The sequence below is a fragment of the Lates calcarifer genome, linkage group LG23 (genome assembly GCF_001640805.2).
Source record: "Lates calcarifer isolate ASB-BC8 linkage group LG23, TLL_Latcal_v3, whole genome shotgun sequence".
NCBI lineage: Eukaryota > Metazoa > Chordata > Actinopteri > Centropomidae > Lates > Lates calcarifer.
In genome coordinates, this window is record NC_066855.1 from 11,681,092 (window position 1) to 11,697,435 (window position 16,344).

General features: G+C 39.8%; 1 protein-coding gene across 11 annotated transcripts in view; it reads right to left on the reverse strand.

Annotated features, from left to right (window-relative positions):
• LOC108899034 (calcium-activated potassium channel subunit alpha-1) overlaps positions 1-16,344 on the reverse strand; it is an 81,412-nt gene that overhangs the window by 10,443 nt on the left and 54,625 nt on the right. For 5 of the 11 annotated variants that reach the window (XM_051066290.1, XM_051066293.1, XM_051066291.1 and 2 more), the window contains exons 18-24: positions 15,957-16,033; positions 13,653-13,826; positions 10,781-10,813; positions 7,548-7,641; positions 2,148-2,271; positions 1,544-1,768; positions 564-756 (exon numbers count right to left, since the gene is read on the reverse strand). In XM_051066290.1, coding sequence (XP_050922247.1) covers positions 564-756; positions 1,544-1,768; positions 2,148-2,271; positions 7,548-7,641; positions 10,781-10,813; positions 13,653-13,826; positions 15,957-16,033 — 920 coding nt within the window. The remainder of the gene's footprint in view (positions 1-563; positions 757-1,543; positions 1,769-2,147; positions 2,272-7,547; positions 7,642-10,780; positions 10,814-13,652; positions 13,827-15,956; positions 16,034-16,344) is intronic. The other 6 variants (XM_018699279.2, XM_018699281.2, XM_018699278.2 and 3 more) reach the window with 2 other exon arrangements.

The following is a 16,344-nucleotide window of genomic DNA, read 5'->3' on the forward strand; positions in this document are numbered from 1 at the left end:
CTGACAAGTAAGCACATTAAATCAGTGATGCTGTATGTATTATACATGGGCCGTGTTTTGACATCCATCACTTACTGCTGACTAAGGCAAATGCGAGGTCATACATGTATTAGAGGAATAATGAAATTGGCAGCGATTTTTTTTCTTTCTCTCTCCTCAGGTCAAAAGGTTTCTAAAAGCATTTCTCTCAATGCCAATGAATGACCATTATTGAAGGCCATCTCAAGCTCACTGATTGCTTCACTTGCTGGTTTGAAGGCCGTAACATGCAATATTCATAAATTACATTACCTTTTATTTTTTATTTTTTACAAAGCAGTCCCAGGTATTTAAAAAAAAAGTGTAAGTCAGGTGAGGCTGTTGTGCCAATGCTGTGCTTGTTGCCGCCAATTAGGTTTGTGAAGAAAGCAGTTATTACAGTAACCTGAGGAATAGTCAGTAGGGTTTACTGTCAAATGCTGTGACACCAGGTCAGCCAGGCAGCACCCAGTGAGGGATATTCTCTGTGCCAGGGCCCTGTCCCTTACAGGCAGTGCAGTGAACTATGATAGGGCACTCCTTACCTTGGGAATTAGCCTGTAAGACCCCAATGCTGTCGTCAAACTGCATGGATTTGATGTTGAGTGACGCCAAGATGCATTCTTTGTCCTGCAGTGATGCATCGTCAATATTGTTCTGATTGGCTGACAGAATGACACACATGTCGCAGAGGTTGATGTTGACAGCCCTCAGATCTGCCCGACTCAACGGCGTGCCCTTTGAGAGAGAGTGAAGGAGAGAATTTGTTATCTCACCTATGTGATACAAGAGGTGAATGAAAATGTAGCAACTCTGTAAATTGCAGTTGTCATCCTTGAGACTTATTTCAACCCAGTCTCATACAGAATATGAAAAGTCCAGAAGTGTGACATCCCTACACTGAACAAAAGTTGTATGAGTTGTGGTGGATGATTTAGCGAATCAAGCACAGACGTTTGACATCAAAGATTACCAGTCTTCACATCCTATGTCCCATGTGTTAGGTTTAGGCAACTGAAAGAAGAGGGTGGGTAAAGATCATGGTTTTGACTTAATATTCAAAAAGTTGTCCTGTCTAGTCACTGACTGAAAACCCCATCTGAATTATGCCAAGGCTGAAGCATCCCATGGGTTGGATAGTGTATATTAAAGGTTTAAACTAAAACCATATTCCTTCCCTGATCTTGAATCAATTGCTTTGAGTTGCTTAAAATTAAACCCTGAAAATTGTAACAATTTTTTATTCACGAGGAGTCAATATCCTGGAGCAAATAGATGAAATACATTGACAATCAACATTTTCAAGATAGAGTCAGTATTAATATTTTGCATTGGCATGGTCTGCAGATACAACATAAATATTTCCTCATTGTATTGATTAAAAATGACATTTATGTTTCCTAATAAACATAGTTGTTAATGTAAATGAGTTGTCTATAAACATAATCTTAAGAGCTGTTTCTTTGTCTTACCTGTTACAGTTCTATAGGTAAATGTTTGAAATTTGTGATTTTGCTTTACTCACTGGCAGAATAGAGACTTTTGGAAAGTTGTGAAGAGTCTCCCACTCTCGCTTGAGATACTCGAGGGACCCCACGAACACAATGTGCTTCAGCTCATGGTAGTGAAAGTTGCTTGCTCTCAGGGGCATGACAAAATTCCGGAGACCAATCAGCGCCGATTTCACATCTCCAAAGATGCACACGACCACATGACCACTCAGAACGGTCATGGCAGCCTCGCTCCGGGTCTGAGATGGAAAAAAAAGAACAAGGAATTTAAAAATAAATAAATAAAAATGTATATGACTGAAATGTTGCATGAACTGGCCTTTTAAACAAATGTTAATGCTTCCCGTCTTTTACTTGCCTGCTCACCCAGTGAAATATATCATGCAGTTCATGACTGTAATAGACTATGAAAGTAATTTGAAAAATGGCATATGTATTAGTACAAGAGATGTTCTATGTACAGGGCCCCCATATACCAAATGACAAGTCAAACACCTCATTAGAGTGTTTAAGTGCCCTGTCAACCTCTGATGGTGCTTCGTGACATGACACATCTGTCACCGGGGAGAAGAGTGTCAGGGAAAAATGACGTGTGCCGCGTAAAGGAGCAGAACCCACCAAGATGACCTTCTCGATGTCTTTGGACGGGCACCAGTGAAACATCCCTGTGGAGTCGTATTTCTTTACGTTCTCATCCATGCTCTCAATCTGCTCGTTCCCGGGGATGAGGAGCGGGTCGTGTCTAATCAAACAAAAGACGAGAGGGAGGGAGTGAATAAAGAATATTATAAGACACTGTAACTGTGGATTAAATGAACTAGTTCTTGACATTTCATTAATAAAGCTTAATTATAATATGATAAACCTGAGAATATCATTCGCAGGCAGACATAGGTTGTGATATTAAGAGCAGCTTTTTTATACAGCACCTTTCAAAACAAAATTATGAGGTGATTTGACTGGCTAAATCAAGATTATAAGTGACAATGAGAAGTAAAATCAGGTAATTAAAGGTGCAAAAGTGAAATACAATAAATTGAGATAAATGAATTAAAACATAAATGAGAAATGTAATTTTTTAATTGTCAAAAAGACTCATTGATAGATCATCAGAATATTTCAGGATCTCCAAAAATCGCTCGCATTTTTTTAAAGTTGCTTTTTTTCTTTTTCCTCTCTTTGCTCATTCCTGTCAGAGACCATCTGCAGAAATGCCAACAACGCTGCCATGTCATCAAGCAGAGTGACATCAGCAGCGGCAGCCAGGCGGAAGGAGATGGCAGCAACACACTGCGCTGACTGGCATGAGCACAGAGATGCAATTACGCCCCCTTACTGCATACAGCTTTCGACGTAGTGTGCCGCGCGGTAAAAGCTTTAACAGACCAGACTTTAAATATTTCAGCAATTTGCCCAATCATATTTGCTTTCCAAAGTGAAGGGTATTAATTTTTAAACGGAGCATCAGAACTACACATAAACTAATTTCATTAAGCGCTGCGGTGAGCTTCATCCTTCCCAACACTGACCACATGAGGACCTGCGGTTGTAACGTGCTTGTTCAGGTCAGAGTGATATGCTCTTTGGACAGAGTTCCTAGAGATCCATTAAATTGTAAGATACTTGTGTTACTAATCACATCACATGACTTTCAAATCCTCCCATGTCCACCTTTCCTACCTTTTGAGCACCCCTCAAAAATAGAAAAAATGAAAAACATACAATTAAATAAGTAGATTAATTTACAGAAATCCAAATCCAAAACAATCCAAAACAAAATACTTTTAAATAAAACATATTTAGACATAAAATATGTCAAAAACTATCCAATATCTTCATCCTAACAGAAATAAAGTGCATTCCCAGTGTCACATTCTAGACTTATGGAAAAGTAACTTCAGGACTCATCAAAAAGTGACAATTTTCCTTTGAGATTTAACATTTTCTAATCACATTCTATACGTTAGGCTATTTACTTGAGCCATTTCTTACATTTTTATTAGAAGCATTAAATTTACAAAACCTTTGGCCGAAAACCATGGTTCAGTGCTGTCTAGAGGTATTACAGTCCTGTAGTTCTATTGTAGCCAGTTAAACGCATTAACCATCTATCCATTTTCTAATCTGTCTATCACTGTTCAAGAGCTGTTATGCTATCCCAGCATGCATTATGAGAGAGGCAGAACATATGCTGAATAGGTCCCCACGCAGGGCTAACACACACACAAGCAGGCAAAGGGTTAGGGCTGAGCAATACAGCTAAAATCAATATCACAACGTTATATGACATCCAATCACAATGTGTTAATGTATATAAAATTAGGAATAAAACAAATGTCTTATCTGATGTAATGAACTTTAATCTACTTCTATGTAAAATTTTACATATAAAATAATAAAAATCTTAATTTGTGTACAGTTTTACTTACAATTCACTTGGGATTGTTAATTCATGAATCATAATAAATGATTGTATCATCACAATAGGATTCCATTGAAAGTCAATAGTGATAATATTCAATTACTGCCTGGTGTTAAGGTTTCCAATTTACCTACCCTGCATGTCTTTTAACTGTGGAGTGAAACCCACACAGGCAAAAAGTGAACATAAAAACCAGCCAATGCGGTCAAATACGACCAGCCACAGTGGTAACTACAGAGCCGTGTGCTGCCCAACACAATTCCCCTTGCACTAAATCAACTTTGTCAGATTCAGATCACAGCTGAAGATGTTATCTCCTGAAAACTCAGACAGCAGCCCTCTGTCTCTGTCTAAAACCTTTTAAATACTTCAAGTCTTCTCCCCCTAAGAAGAGCACCTCTTTAATCCATGTGAGTACTTTAAAAGAATGCTACCTTAAGTAACACGTTAAGTATGCATGAAAGTGTCAGCTGAAACTACCATCCCTCAGGCGCCAAGAGACTGAAGCCAAAAAAGCTCGCCTTTGGGCTTATATACCCCTAGGCAAGACCTGGATGTACTTTCAAGAATGGAAGTAGTTGCAGGAGGAAATGTCTTTTCTGCCACTTTCTACCTCTCAAAGACTCCAGTCTGTCAAAGCAATTTTAATTTGAAAGGACATTAAATGCTGTGGCTGAGGGTAAGTAAATATTAGCTTTTAAAGGAACAAAATTTGAGAACACAAGTGTACAATGCAGGAGTGGGAGTTAATATCATCTGGTAAAAGTCTGTAACATACTGTATAATGCTAGTTTTCTTTATCAATTAGTACATTATTTGTACAATCCTCAACAATATCCTCAAATGTCAAATATTATCGGACTAGCACACCCAAAATATTCCATTTACAAAATAAAGCAGCTTGTCTGTACCATTTGAGAAGCTTGGAACCGACAAATGTTTGCCATTTTTGCTTGATAAATCAAGTTGTTGATTAATTTCTGGTCAATGAACTAATCTATTAATTCAGGCTATTTGTCCATGAGAATCATCCTCCTTAACTCTTGCTGTATTCTCTATCATCAGCCTCTGCTTGAGTCTGAAATGCAAGTTCTAATAAGACTGAAAGCATTTAGTGGTTTTACACCTCGGCTAAATATTTCATCAGAAGTCGAATGTTTCACCACTCACTCAGTGGAGCCACTGTCACTTCGGTTTGTCCTTGTGGAGATGACTGGTGAGGCAGAGCTCTGCCAGGATAGCTATCGCTCACTGTCAGCCATGACGGCCTGTCACTATCCTGCACTGCCAATTGCCTCAGCAGTGCTGTAGCAGACATGACATGTATGTCACTGCGCGGTCCGATGTGACCAAACGCATTGTGACATCCCACAATTAGATGTGTCTTATGACCCATCAAGGAGCCTGTGGAAATGGTGTTAATTTCAGTGAGATCGTCATTGCTAAGTTCCAGACAGGACGTGTTAGTTTGCTGATACATCTGGAAACAAGAGACAGTTCTGCTTCCACAGCTGATCGCTTTCTTCTTTTGAACGGTTTGTTTCATCACATAGAGCAGAGGCGTCTGTGAGTGTCATTTCACTGAGCACACTTCTAAACATTCAGAATGATCAGCACCATAATTCCACTACTCTAGTCGTAAGATGACACGTTTGACTAGACTTCACACGTCACGACCACAAAACATAAGGCCAGGTGTCTTCTGGAGGAGCATAATGACAGCTGAGAGAGACATAAAGTCGACGCTAGACATGCACATTATGTAGATTTTCTATTTCAGCATCACTGCACTGTCTTACTATAACGTGAGCAGTGAGGGCAGGCAAAGTCTTGAAAATCCATCCCCTCATGCAAACTGACAAAGACTTGATCTTCAAAACCCACAGCCAATCTGCTGATCATTACTTATTTACAAAGGCCTTGAGGCCGCAGGTCCTGTAAAAACACATTTGATATAGTATACACCCAGATATTTTTTTTCTCCGCTTGTTGCGAATGAAGTATCCCTTAGGCTACCACTGCGAATCCCTCTCCAGCGTGTCTGCTGCCTACACGCTAGGTGAAAAAACACATCCACCTGAATCGTTCGTTGTATTAGCATGGCAAGTAGATGGATTGGTTTGGTGGGCTGATATTTAGCTGATGGCTACAGCACTTGAAAAGCCTGGTTTTGATTCCCAAGGGCCTGGAAATCACCTGCAGCAATTCAACTTTGACACCACTTTGAACCAACTCAAACAAGGGCAAACGCCCCCCTAAAAAAACAGAGGCCATAGATCAAAGGGAAATGCTAAATTATACATATAAACACTCCTTTTGGATATAATAGTGTAAGTCATTCTTATAACTACAGTATATTGTTGATCGGTATTGTATCTCATAGTATTATTCAATATAGACATTTGTGGATTTAATTTCTAAGTGCCAAATAAACAGCAGCCAAATTAGCAATGGGAACATGAGGTCATTGTCAGTTTTCATTCAGTTTCATCTCTACAATTCCACTTTGTATATGTCAGGCTGCAGGACTTCCCTGTTGCCTGCCTTCTTTATAACATGGCACTTAATGACAATGACTATTACTATTATCATCCTTCTAATGGCCTTATGTTGAATAACAGCATTATCTCCAGTCAAAATCAATAAGCGCAGGTTTAATTTTACAGGACAAGATAAAAGCAAGGTAGCATTTGAATTCGCCTTTCATTGTGATGATACATATCATCTGTGGCCTTACGTGCCGAAAAGAGCTCAGAGGAATCCGACAATAGATGAACAGCCTTGGGCTATCTATCCTTTAGAGTCTCTCTGACTGCCTGGTATTGTCATTAGTGCTAGGCCTGTTTAAGAGCTGCAGTCTGTGGGTGTCACATGAAACCTCGTGGCATCGAGCCATTCTGCAAGTCTGACATGTTTTTTTATGAAAACAGGAGCACAGAAGATGTTCTGTAAGATGTTTTCCACAATATATTCTGTTGAGTTTGATGAACAGTGGACTTTTGAACCTGATTTAAATATCTAAGAAGAGGACATGTCAGTTCCGAGTTTTTTTTAATATAAATGCATTAACATTTTAGAAAAGTGTCCCTAAAATTGCACTCCTCAGTATCTTTATATTAACAGTGGAACAAATTATTCTGCACAGTGTGAGAGATTATTTTCCCACAGAGAATGGTTACCAATGTCAAACACTGCTGTAACCCTCGACTCCATGTAGCTGTTTTAAGCGTCTTTGAACTCACCACTTTTATGGCCTGCAACTATACTGTTCTGGCTCATTTTCACTGTTCACATCAACCTGATTTTCAGCCACAGCAGGCAGCCCTTTTCAGCTAAAAAATGATATTACCTGAACAGCACCAAATAGCAGAGTTAGCGGCTAGCTGGTGAACACAGCAAAGCATTTTACAGTTAAAGAGACAGATGTAAGTGTATAAGCAACTTTTTGTTAACACATTTGTCTTCACTGCTTTATGTGATAATACTGTTTATCATTGTTTTTGCAGCATGTTGTGCTTCCCCCAAGTGGCCAAAAACTCTAGTTATCAAAAAATTTTGACCAAGTTCTCAAAGGCATGTCATCGGTGATATCCTACCTCATTATCTTGGGTGAGGAGTTTGGAGAGTTCCTCATGCCTCCATTACGTTGCTTTTTTTTGGGCGATAGCGCCGACTGTTGGTCCTCTTCAACTGCAACAAAAGACAACGGTATGAGGGCGGGAATTGTCAGAGAACAAGCAAAACGCACAAATCAGTAACAGCAAAAGAACGACACAGCACAATCTGAGGTCAGTGAATTCAAAGAGGTTACAGAGAGACAGAGTGGGAGGTGAGGTTGGGTGAACAAAATGGAGCGGACAGGACATTTTAACTCGACGCAAAACAGTTCGATGTTTGCATGATGATGACAGGATGCATCAACACATCTTTTGCATGGTTGTGTATGAAGATGCAAACATGCAATGTAGTGCCATCATCAACCATCATGCCAATTACTAAAGTCAAATCTGCTAATCCAGAGAATTGCTGTAATCCACATGTAAGCAATTTGTAAAAATCAGATAATGTAGTACCACAAATATCTCAGAGGAAATTACAATACTTAATTTTTAAAAATCCCTTATTAGAACAAATTTCCTTCGACCTAAACTTGGATAGCTTCTCTGTTGGCCACACTAATGACTCACAATCTCATTTAATTAAGGTAATAACCTATAACTAACAAGCATCCAGCGACATAAATAAGGCTCCTTTTGTGCCAATACTGAATCCAGTTTGAATTACTGGTCTTTCTTCATCCTTGGGAGTGATGCCCTTGGCTCATATAATTAGGTTGGTCCTTATGCCAGAGTGATTTATGTACAGCTGAGATGCCCCTTGGACATTGTCTTTATCACTACACAAAACTGCATTGAGCTCTTCATAGGGAACGAATTACAAGTTTTACCCTCGAGTAAAGTAATCAGGCAAATATTTTCACAAGCTAATATCAGAGTCGAGGAAAACAACTGCGCTCTGTGGCCGTCGTTGGTAAAATAAACACAAGCAGCAAGAAAAGGGTTTTCGCTAATCACATTTTAACAGCCATCATTTATACTGGGAATAGTTTGTAACAGGTCATGGAAAATACGCTTGAGTGTCTTTAAATGATCATCAAGCTGTCAACGGGGGGGGGGGGCTTTGTATAAAAGAAAAAGCAAGAGCTTTCATTAAAATTAATAGTCTTAGAGATCATGCTCCTCTGCAGATGAACACAGGATTTCAAACACTGCTAGCATGTCTAAAAGTGACACCATAATGGAAAATGTTGAAGTACAGGGGGGGCTTCCAGTGGAGGAGGAAGCTCCAACACACTGGCCCTTCACATCTTGCTTGGCCTGTTCAATATTTAATGTTTCACAGCTGACAGCTGCACACACTGGGTCATTAGTAAGGAATGCTACACATGCAACCACTCCAGCCTGGCAAGCACATGCTTTGGTTGTGCTGTTGTTGAGTACAGGCCTGCCAAACACGCCGAAGAGGAGGGGAGGAGGGGGGACGGGGAGGTGGCCCTTACAGTGCCTGTGACTGAGTGTGGCATTACTGGAGTGGTATCTGTATTTCACCGGGAGGCTACGTGCCCGCTGGAGCCGGCTGGCCTCTTCTGCCACCCCTGGTCGCCGGCCCACGTGGCCCAAGTCCCCGGAGCCCATGAAGCTCAGTCTCAGAGCGGAGGGCTTGGCGGGAGGCAGCAGGCTTCCCTTGCGGTTGTTTACCAGTGGGACCGACACAGCAGCGACTCCGCTATGGGGCCCCCTACAGACCTCCACTGAGTTGTGGTTCAGTTTAGCTGACTTGTATTGATAAGTTGATGACTGGATTAGGGGGCCATCGTTTACTGCTGAATGAAGAGGAGTCACAATCAGCAGCTGCACAAATCAAGTTATTGTGTTATTGCCTTTTTTTAAAGGATCATTACACCCCAATCAGAAATCCCTGGTGATATCTAGGCACTAGCTTAAGATGTCTGACATCTCTGCCATCCCAGTGTGATGGAGGTGAATTAAATTTTACTTGTGGTGCTCACAGCATTTAAACGTTATATTTGAAAACCTCAAAAAAACACCCCCACGGGTGGGGTCGGATGGGTGTTAGAAAATTCTTGGGTGGACTGACCCTTTATTTCTTCACATAAACCACAAGATAGGATTTGATTCAAACTGACTGCAGTAAGACCTGCAGTGCGTATGTTAATAAAACATCTTGTGACTTTTATCATAATTAAACCACAATCACTGGTTTTGGGGGGTAATTCTTTCTGGCACAAGAATGCTAATAGCTGAATAATTAAAAAACCTCATTTTTATTAAACACCACTTAACCACTTGGCATAGCCACCAATGAAATGTTGGATTTGACATTTACTTTGATATTTATAATAAACATTAATTAATAAATATGCTTTCAGGTGTTCCAGCGATTGTTATGCCATAAGAACAAGGAGGTGACAATGTGAATTAGCAACCACTAGCTGCTCTGTGCAGTTTATGCCTGATGAGGGAAGGAATAAATTTATCATCCACTTGACTCTCTTGAAATATGAAAGCTTACAGCTCCACTGGTGTTCGAGTGGAGGTAAAACTGGTAAAGGTAACATGATAAAATAGACAAAAGGAGGCAGAAGAGCATGGTCCCCTTACTCCAACAAAAAAAAAAAAAAAAAAAATGGCTGGGAGCTAAAACTGGAGAATAGAGATGATTATTTCAACAGTCAGCTGTCTAGCAGATTATCCTTCCTGCTCCAGACCTCCACTATTCATCTGCCCCATGTCAAACATGCACAGCACTTCTCCAGGACAACACATTGTGGCACATTTGCTGCCTATCACAGATCCTGTTAAAGTGGATGGCCCACAAGGTTCACACTCCTCCACTGGCTGGACGAGAACTGAGAAAATATTAGACTAACTCTTAAGTGTTGCAGTTTTTTGATCCCTCCCGCCTGTTTTCTAGAAATAAATCCCTTGTAATAAAATATTTACATATACATATATTTACTTTAAATGTTTTAGTGTTTTATATTGATTTGATTCAACCACTCTCACAGTGATGCAGTAGCACCATCTACTGCTGAGCTGCGACTGATACCAAACACAAACCACACAGAAACAATCTCCTAATGCTTTGCATAGAAAATAGAATGATGGATGATGATATACTGGACAGAGCGATCAGCAAACAGTGAAATTCAGCAGGTTAGGGATGGTTCAAGTGGTGATAGTTGAGAATGCAGAAGTGGAGGGGTTAGAAACAAATGACAAAAGAGAGAATGGAAATCAAAACTTACTTGATTTGATATATCCATTATAGCTATTTTTAGCTGAGAAAAATGCAGAGACAGATGAGAGGTTACAGGGAAGAACAGGTTGTAATGAAAGCAAATTATAAATGACAACAGGGAACTGAAGGCTAAAAGATTTCTGTATAAGGCACTTTAAAAAAAAATTAAAGAAAAAAACAGGGGTGTGCCTTGAAGCCAACATGGACAAAGCAATGAGAAATAAAACACGAGTCAGTTAGGAATATGATTTTCAGTAATGTGGTCAGTAAGCTTTAAACAGTGGATCGTTGTTAGTGTTTGTGGGCGGTCACCTGCTGAATGTGAAGAGTCACAGGTGAGGTGGTAAAGTAAGCACTGATTGGTCTTTTGTAAGACAAAATATGTCTAGATTTCTAGGTTAAAACTGAGCTTAATTTGGTTAAAATACAAGTTAAGTTCATTTCTGACATCAGGGTTTAAGGCTGCAACAAATGATTATTTTCTTAATTCATTCATTTTTTGGTCTTTATATCATCAGATAACAGTTAAAAATACTAGATACAATTTCCCAAAGCCTAAATTGATATCTTTAAATAGCTTGTTTGTGTGACCATTTGTTCGAAACCCAAAAATGACAAATAAAAATATCAAATCATCACCATGTAGAAGCTAGGACAAGAGAATGTTTGATATTTTTGCTTTAAAAATGACTTTAAAACAATAAATCAATTATCAAAATAATTGCAGATTACTGACTGACTAATTAATTACTCATTTCCACTCTATCAAGGTTACGTACAGTTTTAACAGCTGTTTTAGCATCATTAAATGACTATATTTCAATGTGAAGCAGGTCCTTACTACAGCACATACTGGAACATAGTCATTAAAATGCTGTTTAACCTTGACATCTAAAGATTTAAACCAAATTTAGCTTAGTTTTAACCTGGATGTCTTTTAATATAAAAATCACCAGTGCTCACTGGTTGGACCTGTATTAATATTTAGTCAGTAGGTATGCTGTTACAATATGTGACAATACTATATATGCTCTTGTTCTTGAGTCTATGGTATTGTGTTTATTTTTCTCCTCTTTTCCAAAAGCTGTTTCCCATTCCTTCGCCTGACACAACCTGCACGGATGCATGGAACTTTGTGTGAGTCACTTTTTGGAGACGTGAGTCCCACACATGCTCATTAGTACCTTATTTCAACCCCTTGCTTACAATAAAGGTCATGCATTGAGCTTAAGGCAGGACAGTGACAGCAATGTTCAAACAGGGACCTTGCTGGTCCTGGCATCTGTCGCCTGCAATCGGAGGGCGCGAACAGAGTCACAGGACTAACAGGCTAGCATCTGTCCCACAACGAGAGAGGAGGAGAGGGGCGGGAGCACTCGGCTGCCTGGTGGTTAGGAACTGTCAGGCTGAGTTTCATGACAACCGGTAGCACTCCAAAAATGAAAATGCAAACATAATTTCCATGTCAGGCCGTATAAGGCCTCGCTCGGCGCGTCTCCCGCACTGTGTCGACAGCAACTCCAGAGCTCTGCTCGAGCTTAGCTAGCTGGGGCAATGCTCATGGCACACAACCCTGGAAGACATGTTGAGGGGTGGAAACGCCCAGAGATGTTCAGCTATACACAGCATGGTCTTTGATCAAGAGACATTCACTAAAACTGTATGACAGACTACAGTGTTTCCAGCAAATTGTATTAACGCTCTGCAAACTCAGACACATTCTTCATGCCTTCTGCAATATATCAGTACAACTTAACGTACCCTCTGGCTTTAAAGGGGAATCACACTTGAATTAAGAATTCATATGTAGCCCAACTCAGTTCAGCACAATTCAGTCAATTCCAATACAATCCAGCACTGTTCTATTGTCTTCAATTCCTCTTGCACTCCAATACAATCCAGCTCTATTCCATTGTACTCTTTTAATCTTATTGGACAATTCAATCAATATCATACAACTAAAAACTCTCAGAGCTGCAAACCCAGAGCTTCTCCAGTGGCAATGAATGAGACACTGGCTTGTCTACTGAATATGATTTGGAGATTTTACTCCCAGTGGTTGTTCAAGCTTTTGATCTTAATTTAATAAACTGCAGTACATTAACCTCACTATGTGTGTCCTCAGGTGCTCTCAAGACTGTTCTTTTTTTTTTTTCTTTCTTTTTTTGAAAAAAAAAAAAAAATCATTGTCTGTGACGTTTACACGTACAAATATCTCAAATCCTATCCTGTCCACCCATTTCTGGAGGGAAAAATTGTGAAACGTTTTGATTACGTGAATGATGTTTGGGTTATTCTTGAAAAGATGAAGTTAACCCCTCCAGTGGCATCATTATTGCACTTGTGCACACAAACAAATCTGAAGAAATGCGTGTAAATTCTTCACCAGGTTTCCCAAGTTTGAGTGAGCATCAAGAGATTTGTGGTGGTGCTGGTGGTGGTGGTGGGGGATACACAGCTGTACATTTTTTATGGCTTCAGATTCAATTGCTTGTGAATATGCTGGTGAGGTCACTGGAGGGGGAAATGCACCATTATTTCAGGGGGAGAATTAGTTTTCACACTCAAAAATTAGTGATTATTGACCAAAATTAAACTACGGGTCAATTTGAATTCACATTCTCTGACAAAACACCAGCAAAACAGTAAACCAGCATGCTTCAAAACAGCTACATGTCACCTCCAAAAGTAGCAACACAGGGGGAAGAGCACCAACTGACTGAAAATCATAAAGCTAAAACACTAAAGCAACATCTATATCCATGACAGTGACGACACAGCTTCTAGAGCTAGAAAGCACACAAGTTAAAGACACACTGCACAGTTACCACAGTGCATGTTACAAACACTGAGGAGCACACATCATGGTGACAACTTACAGGCACGTAAAGTGGCTGAGCAATCATTAACAGAGACAGCAGAGAGTGGGATGTCGCGTTGAGGGGAGTCCATGTTACAACGCACATTAACCGGCATGCAAGAGCAGCCCCGCTCTGAGCGCCCGCAATCAAAACAACATGCCAGTCTCATTTTCTTGTAGGCGGGCGTCTTGGCTACAGTCACGGGTTCAGACGAGAGGAGAGGAAGAGCAGGTTAATGCTGAGGGTCGTTCTGGAGGAAGAGTGGACAAAGGCAAGACAGGGCACAGAGGAAGGCTGCTGCTGGGATGCACAAGATTAACTTTGTCTTGGCAGTGTGCAAATGTCAGATTAGGAATTTTGAATTTTTGTGGTTTATCCAGTTTGGGTCATTCCTGGGACAAATGTGGATAATATCATGGGGTCCTAAGATCATGTGGTTTTGAGGATAAGGATGTGACATGAGCGAGGGTGAGGTGGGGTGGGGGGCAGGTCATAAATGTTTTCATCGGCAAAAGAAACAATAGTTCTCTATTGACTTCACCCCTCACCCTCACCTCAACATGACCCTAAAAGCTTACTGTATGTTCACTGCATAATTTGGCCACGTGCTATATTTGATACAGTGACTCATATTTGCACAGGTCAAAATAAATGTGATAGTGTCTTACCTAAGGCAGTTTTTATGGGCTTCTACATAAATCTGCAAGTGCATCCAGAAAGGACAAGAACAAACACTTGTGCGAAACCATAAATTGATTTGACATCCTCAACTAAAACATCCTGCACAACTTTGCTATTTGTTCCAAAACATCCATGATATCAGATGTGCTGGGAGAAACTGTCCAGTCAAGTCACTGAACTATATCATTTTGAACTATGTGTAATATGATTTATTCATTTCATCGAAAGAGTTATACAGAGAAATGTTCCTCATTTCTCATCCCTGTGGCTTTCCAGCTGTGCTCTTCTTGCAGGGATGTTGTGTTTGTGAAAGGCCTGTGGGGACACCTGGTGGTGATCTGGAGTATTACCGACTCAAGCAGGCATGGACGAGGCCTGGGACTCTGCCATAACTATTCTTTAGAATTTTCCACATAAAAGAATAAATAGGTGTTGTAGGTAATGTATGATTAACTGTGTCTCTCTAGGTCTTTTTCCAAAATGAATATTGTTGCTCATTTTTTCTTCAATTTGAAAGTGCACATGACAACAAGGAGGAATCCAGGCAGCATCAACCATTGTACATGCAACATTTACAGTACAATCAAACATTTGCTTCAATCAAGGGTAGCAGGCTGTGTTTTCAGAGGGGGAATGAATCCACATTACTCACAATATATCACTATAAAGTGAATGTTTAAGAAAAGTGTGCCAAGTTTTCCAAGCAGCAAGAAAAGAATACATCAAATGTTAAGATTAAGTGTTAGCTGTAATGGTTACAGACAAGACAAACTGTCGTAAATCCAAGCGAAAGAACAACAAAGTGGCACATGATGTTTTTTTGTTTTTTTTTAAATGTCTAGAAACACACGATCCATCCCGGTACCTGTGGTGTTAACAGCCTCTCTGAATGCCTGTTAACATCACAGAGTTATCAATGAACTGTAACAGCACAGGCAGCTATTATACAAAAGAAAATATAACAACCAACCACACAAGCAAACAGACAAAAGGCACATTTAGACTGAAATTCACGGATGGTCTTAGAGGAGTTAACTAGCTTGATTTCTCACTTCTCTGTTTATGTAGAATATATAGAAATTACATGGAAAAGAGAATATGCTATAAATGCTAAATAATTATCTCTCTCCACCAATCTTGTGCATTAGAAGTGGTGGAATAATAATAATAATAATAATAATAATAATAATAATAATGAAGAATCAGTTCACCCAAATCCCAGAAAAGCAGAAATCACTAAGAGGGATAACCTCAGCTCTTAAAACCAAACCATTTAGCATGACTAGATACCCCTGTAAAGCTGTGTTTTGTAATTTGGGTGAACTGACCCATTAAAGAGGGATATTCATGTCATACAGAGGCGGAGACATGTGGTTTTGTGAGGGAAACTTGGACTGCACCTGTTTGTTTTGGCCGTGAAAAGAAATCTGATGACCTTTCTTTGTGCGCAAGTTACAAGGTTTCATGAGCTGAATAATTAATGCAGGAACTAAGTGGTTTGGACACATGGCTATGTAGGTCATGTAAATACACCGTCACACCGCTACACAAACGCTCGCTCAGTGCTGTTTCGCTTTAGTCTGTGAAGCAATGTTAATGAAGACCAACAAACTCTCACAATGTATTCATCGAATCACTTACATTTCTTGCACCCACATTTCTTTATCCTTTTGGGATCAGTTATATCATCGTGGCAGGCTTTACAATAAAACAACGCCCTATAAAAGAAAAACAAGAACCCCATGTAAGAAGACTCGACATCACTGAGCAAACCATGTCCAAGATGCTGATATAAAGTGTTTACAGACATTTTATCTTCCCTACATCTGCAACAAGTATTGGTTTGTAAAGTACATTAACTTAAGTGCTATGCTTAAGTACACATCTGAGGGACTTGTTCTTTAGTGGAGTATTTTCATTTCATGCTCCATTACACTTATACTGTGTAAGTATACAGTAGAAGAGATTAGAGAGTGGTGCACCGCTCTAATCCTATCCTAACATACATTTTATCTGTCTTTGTATCAAA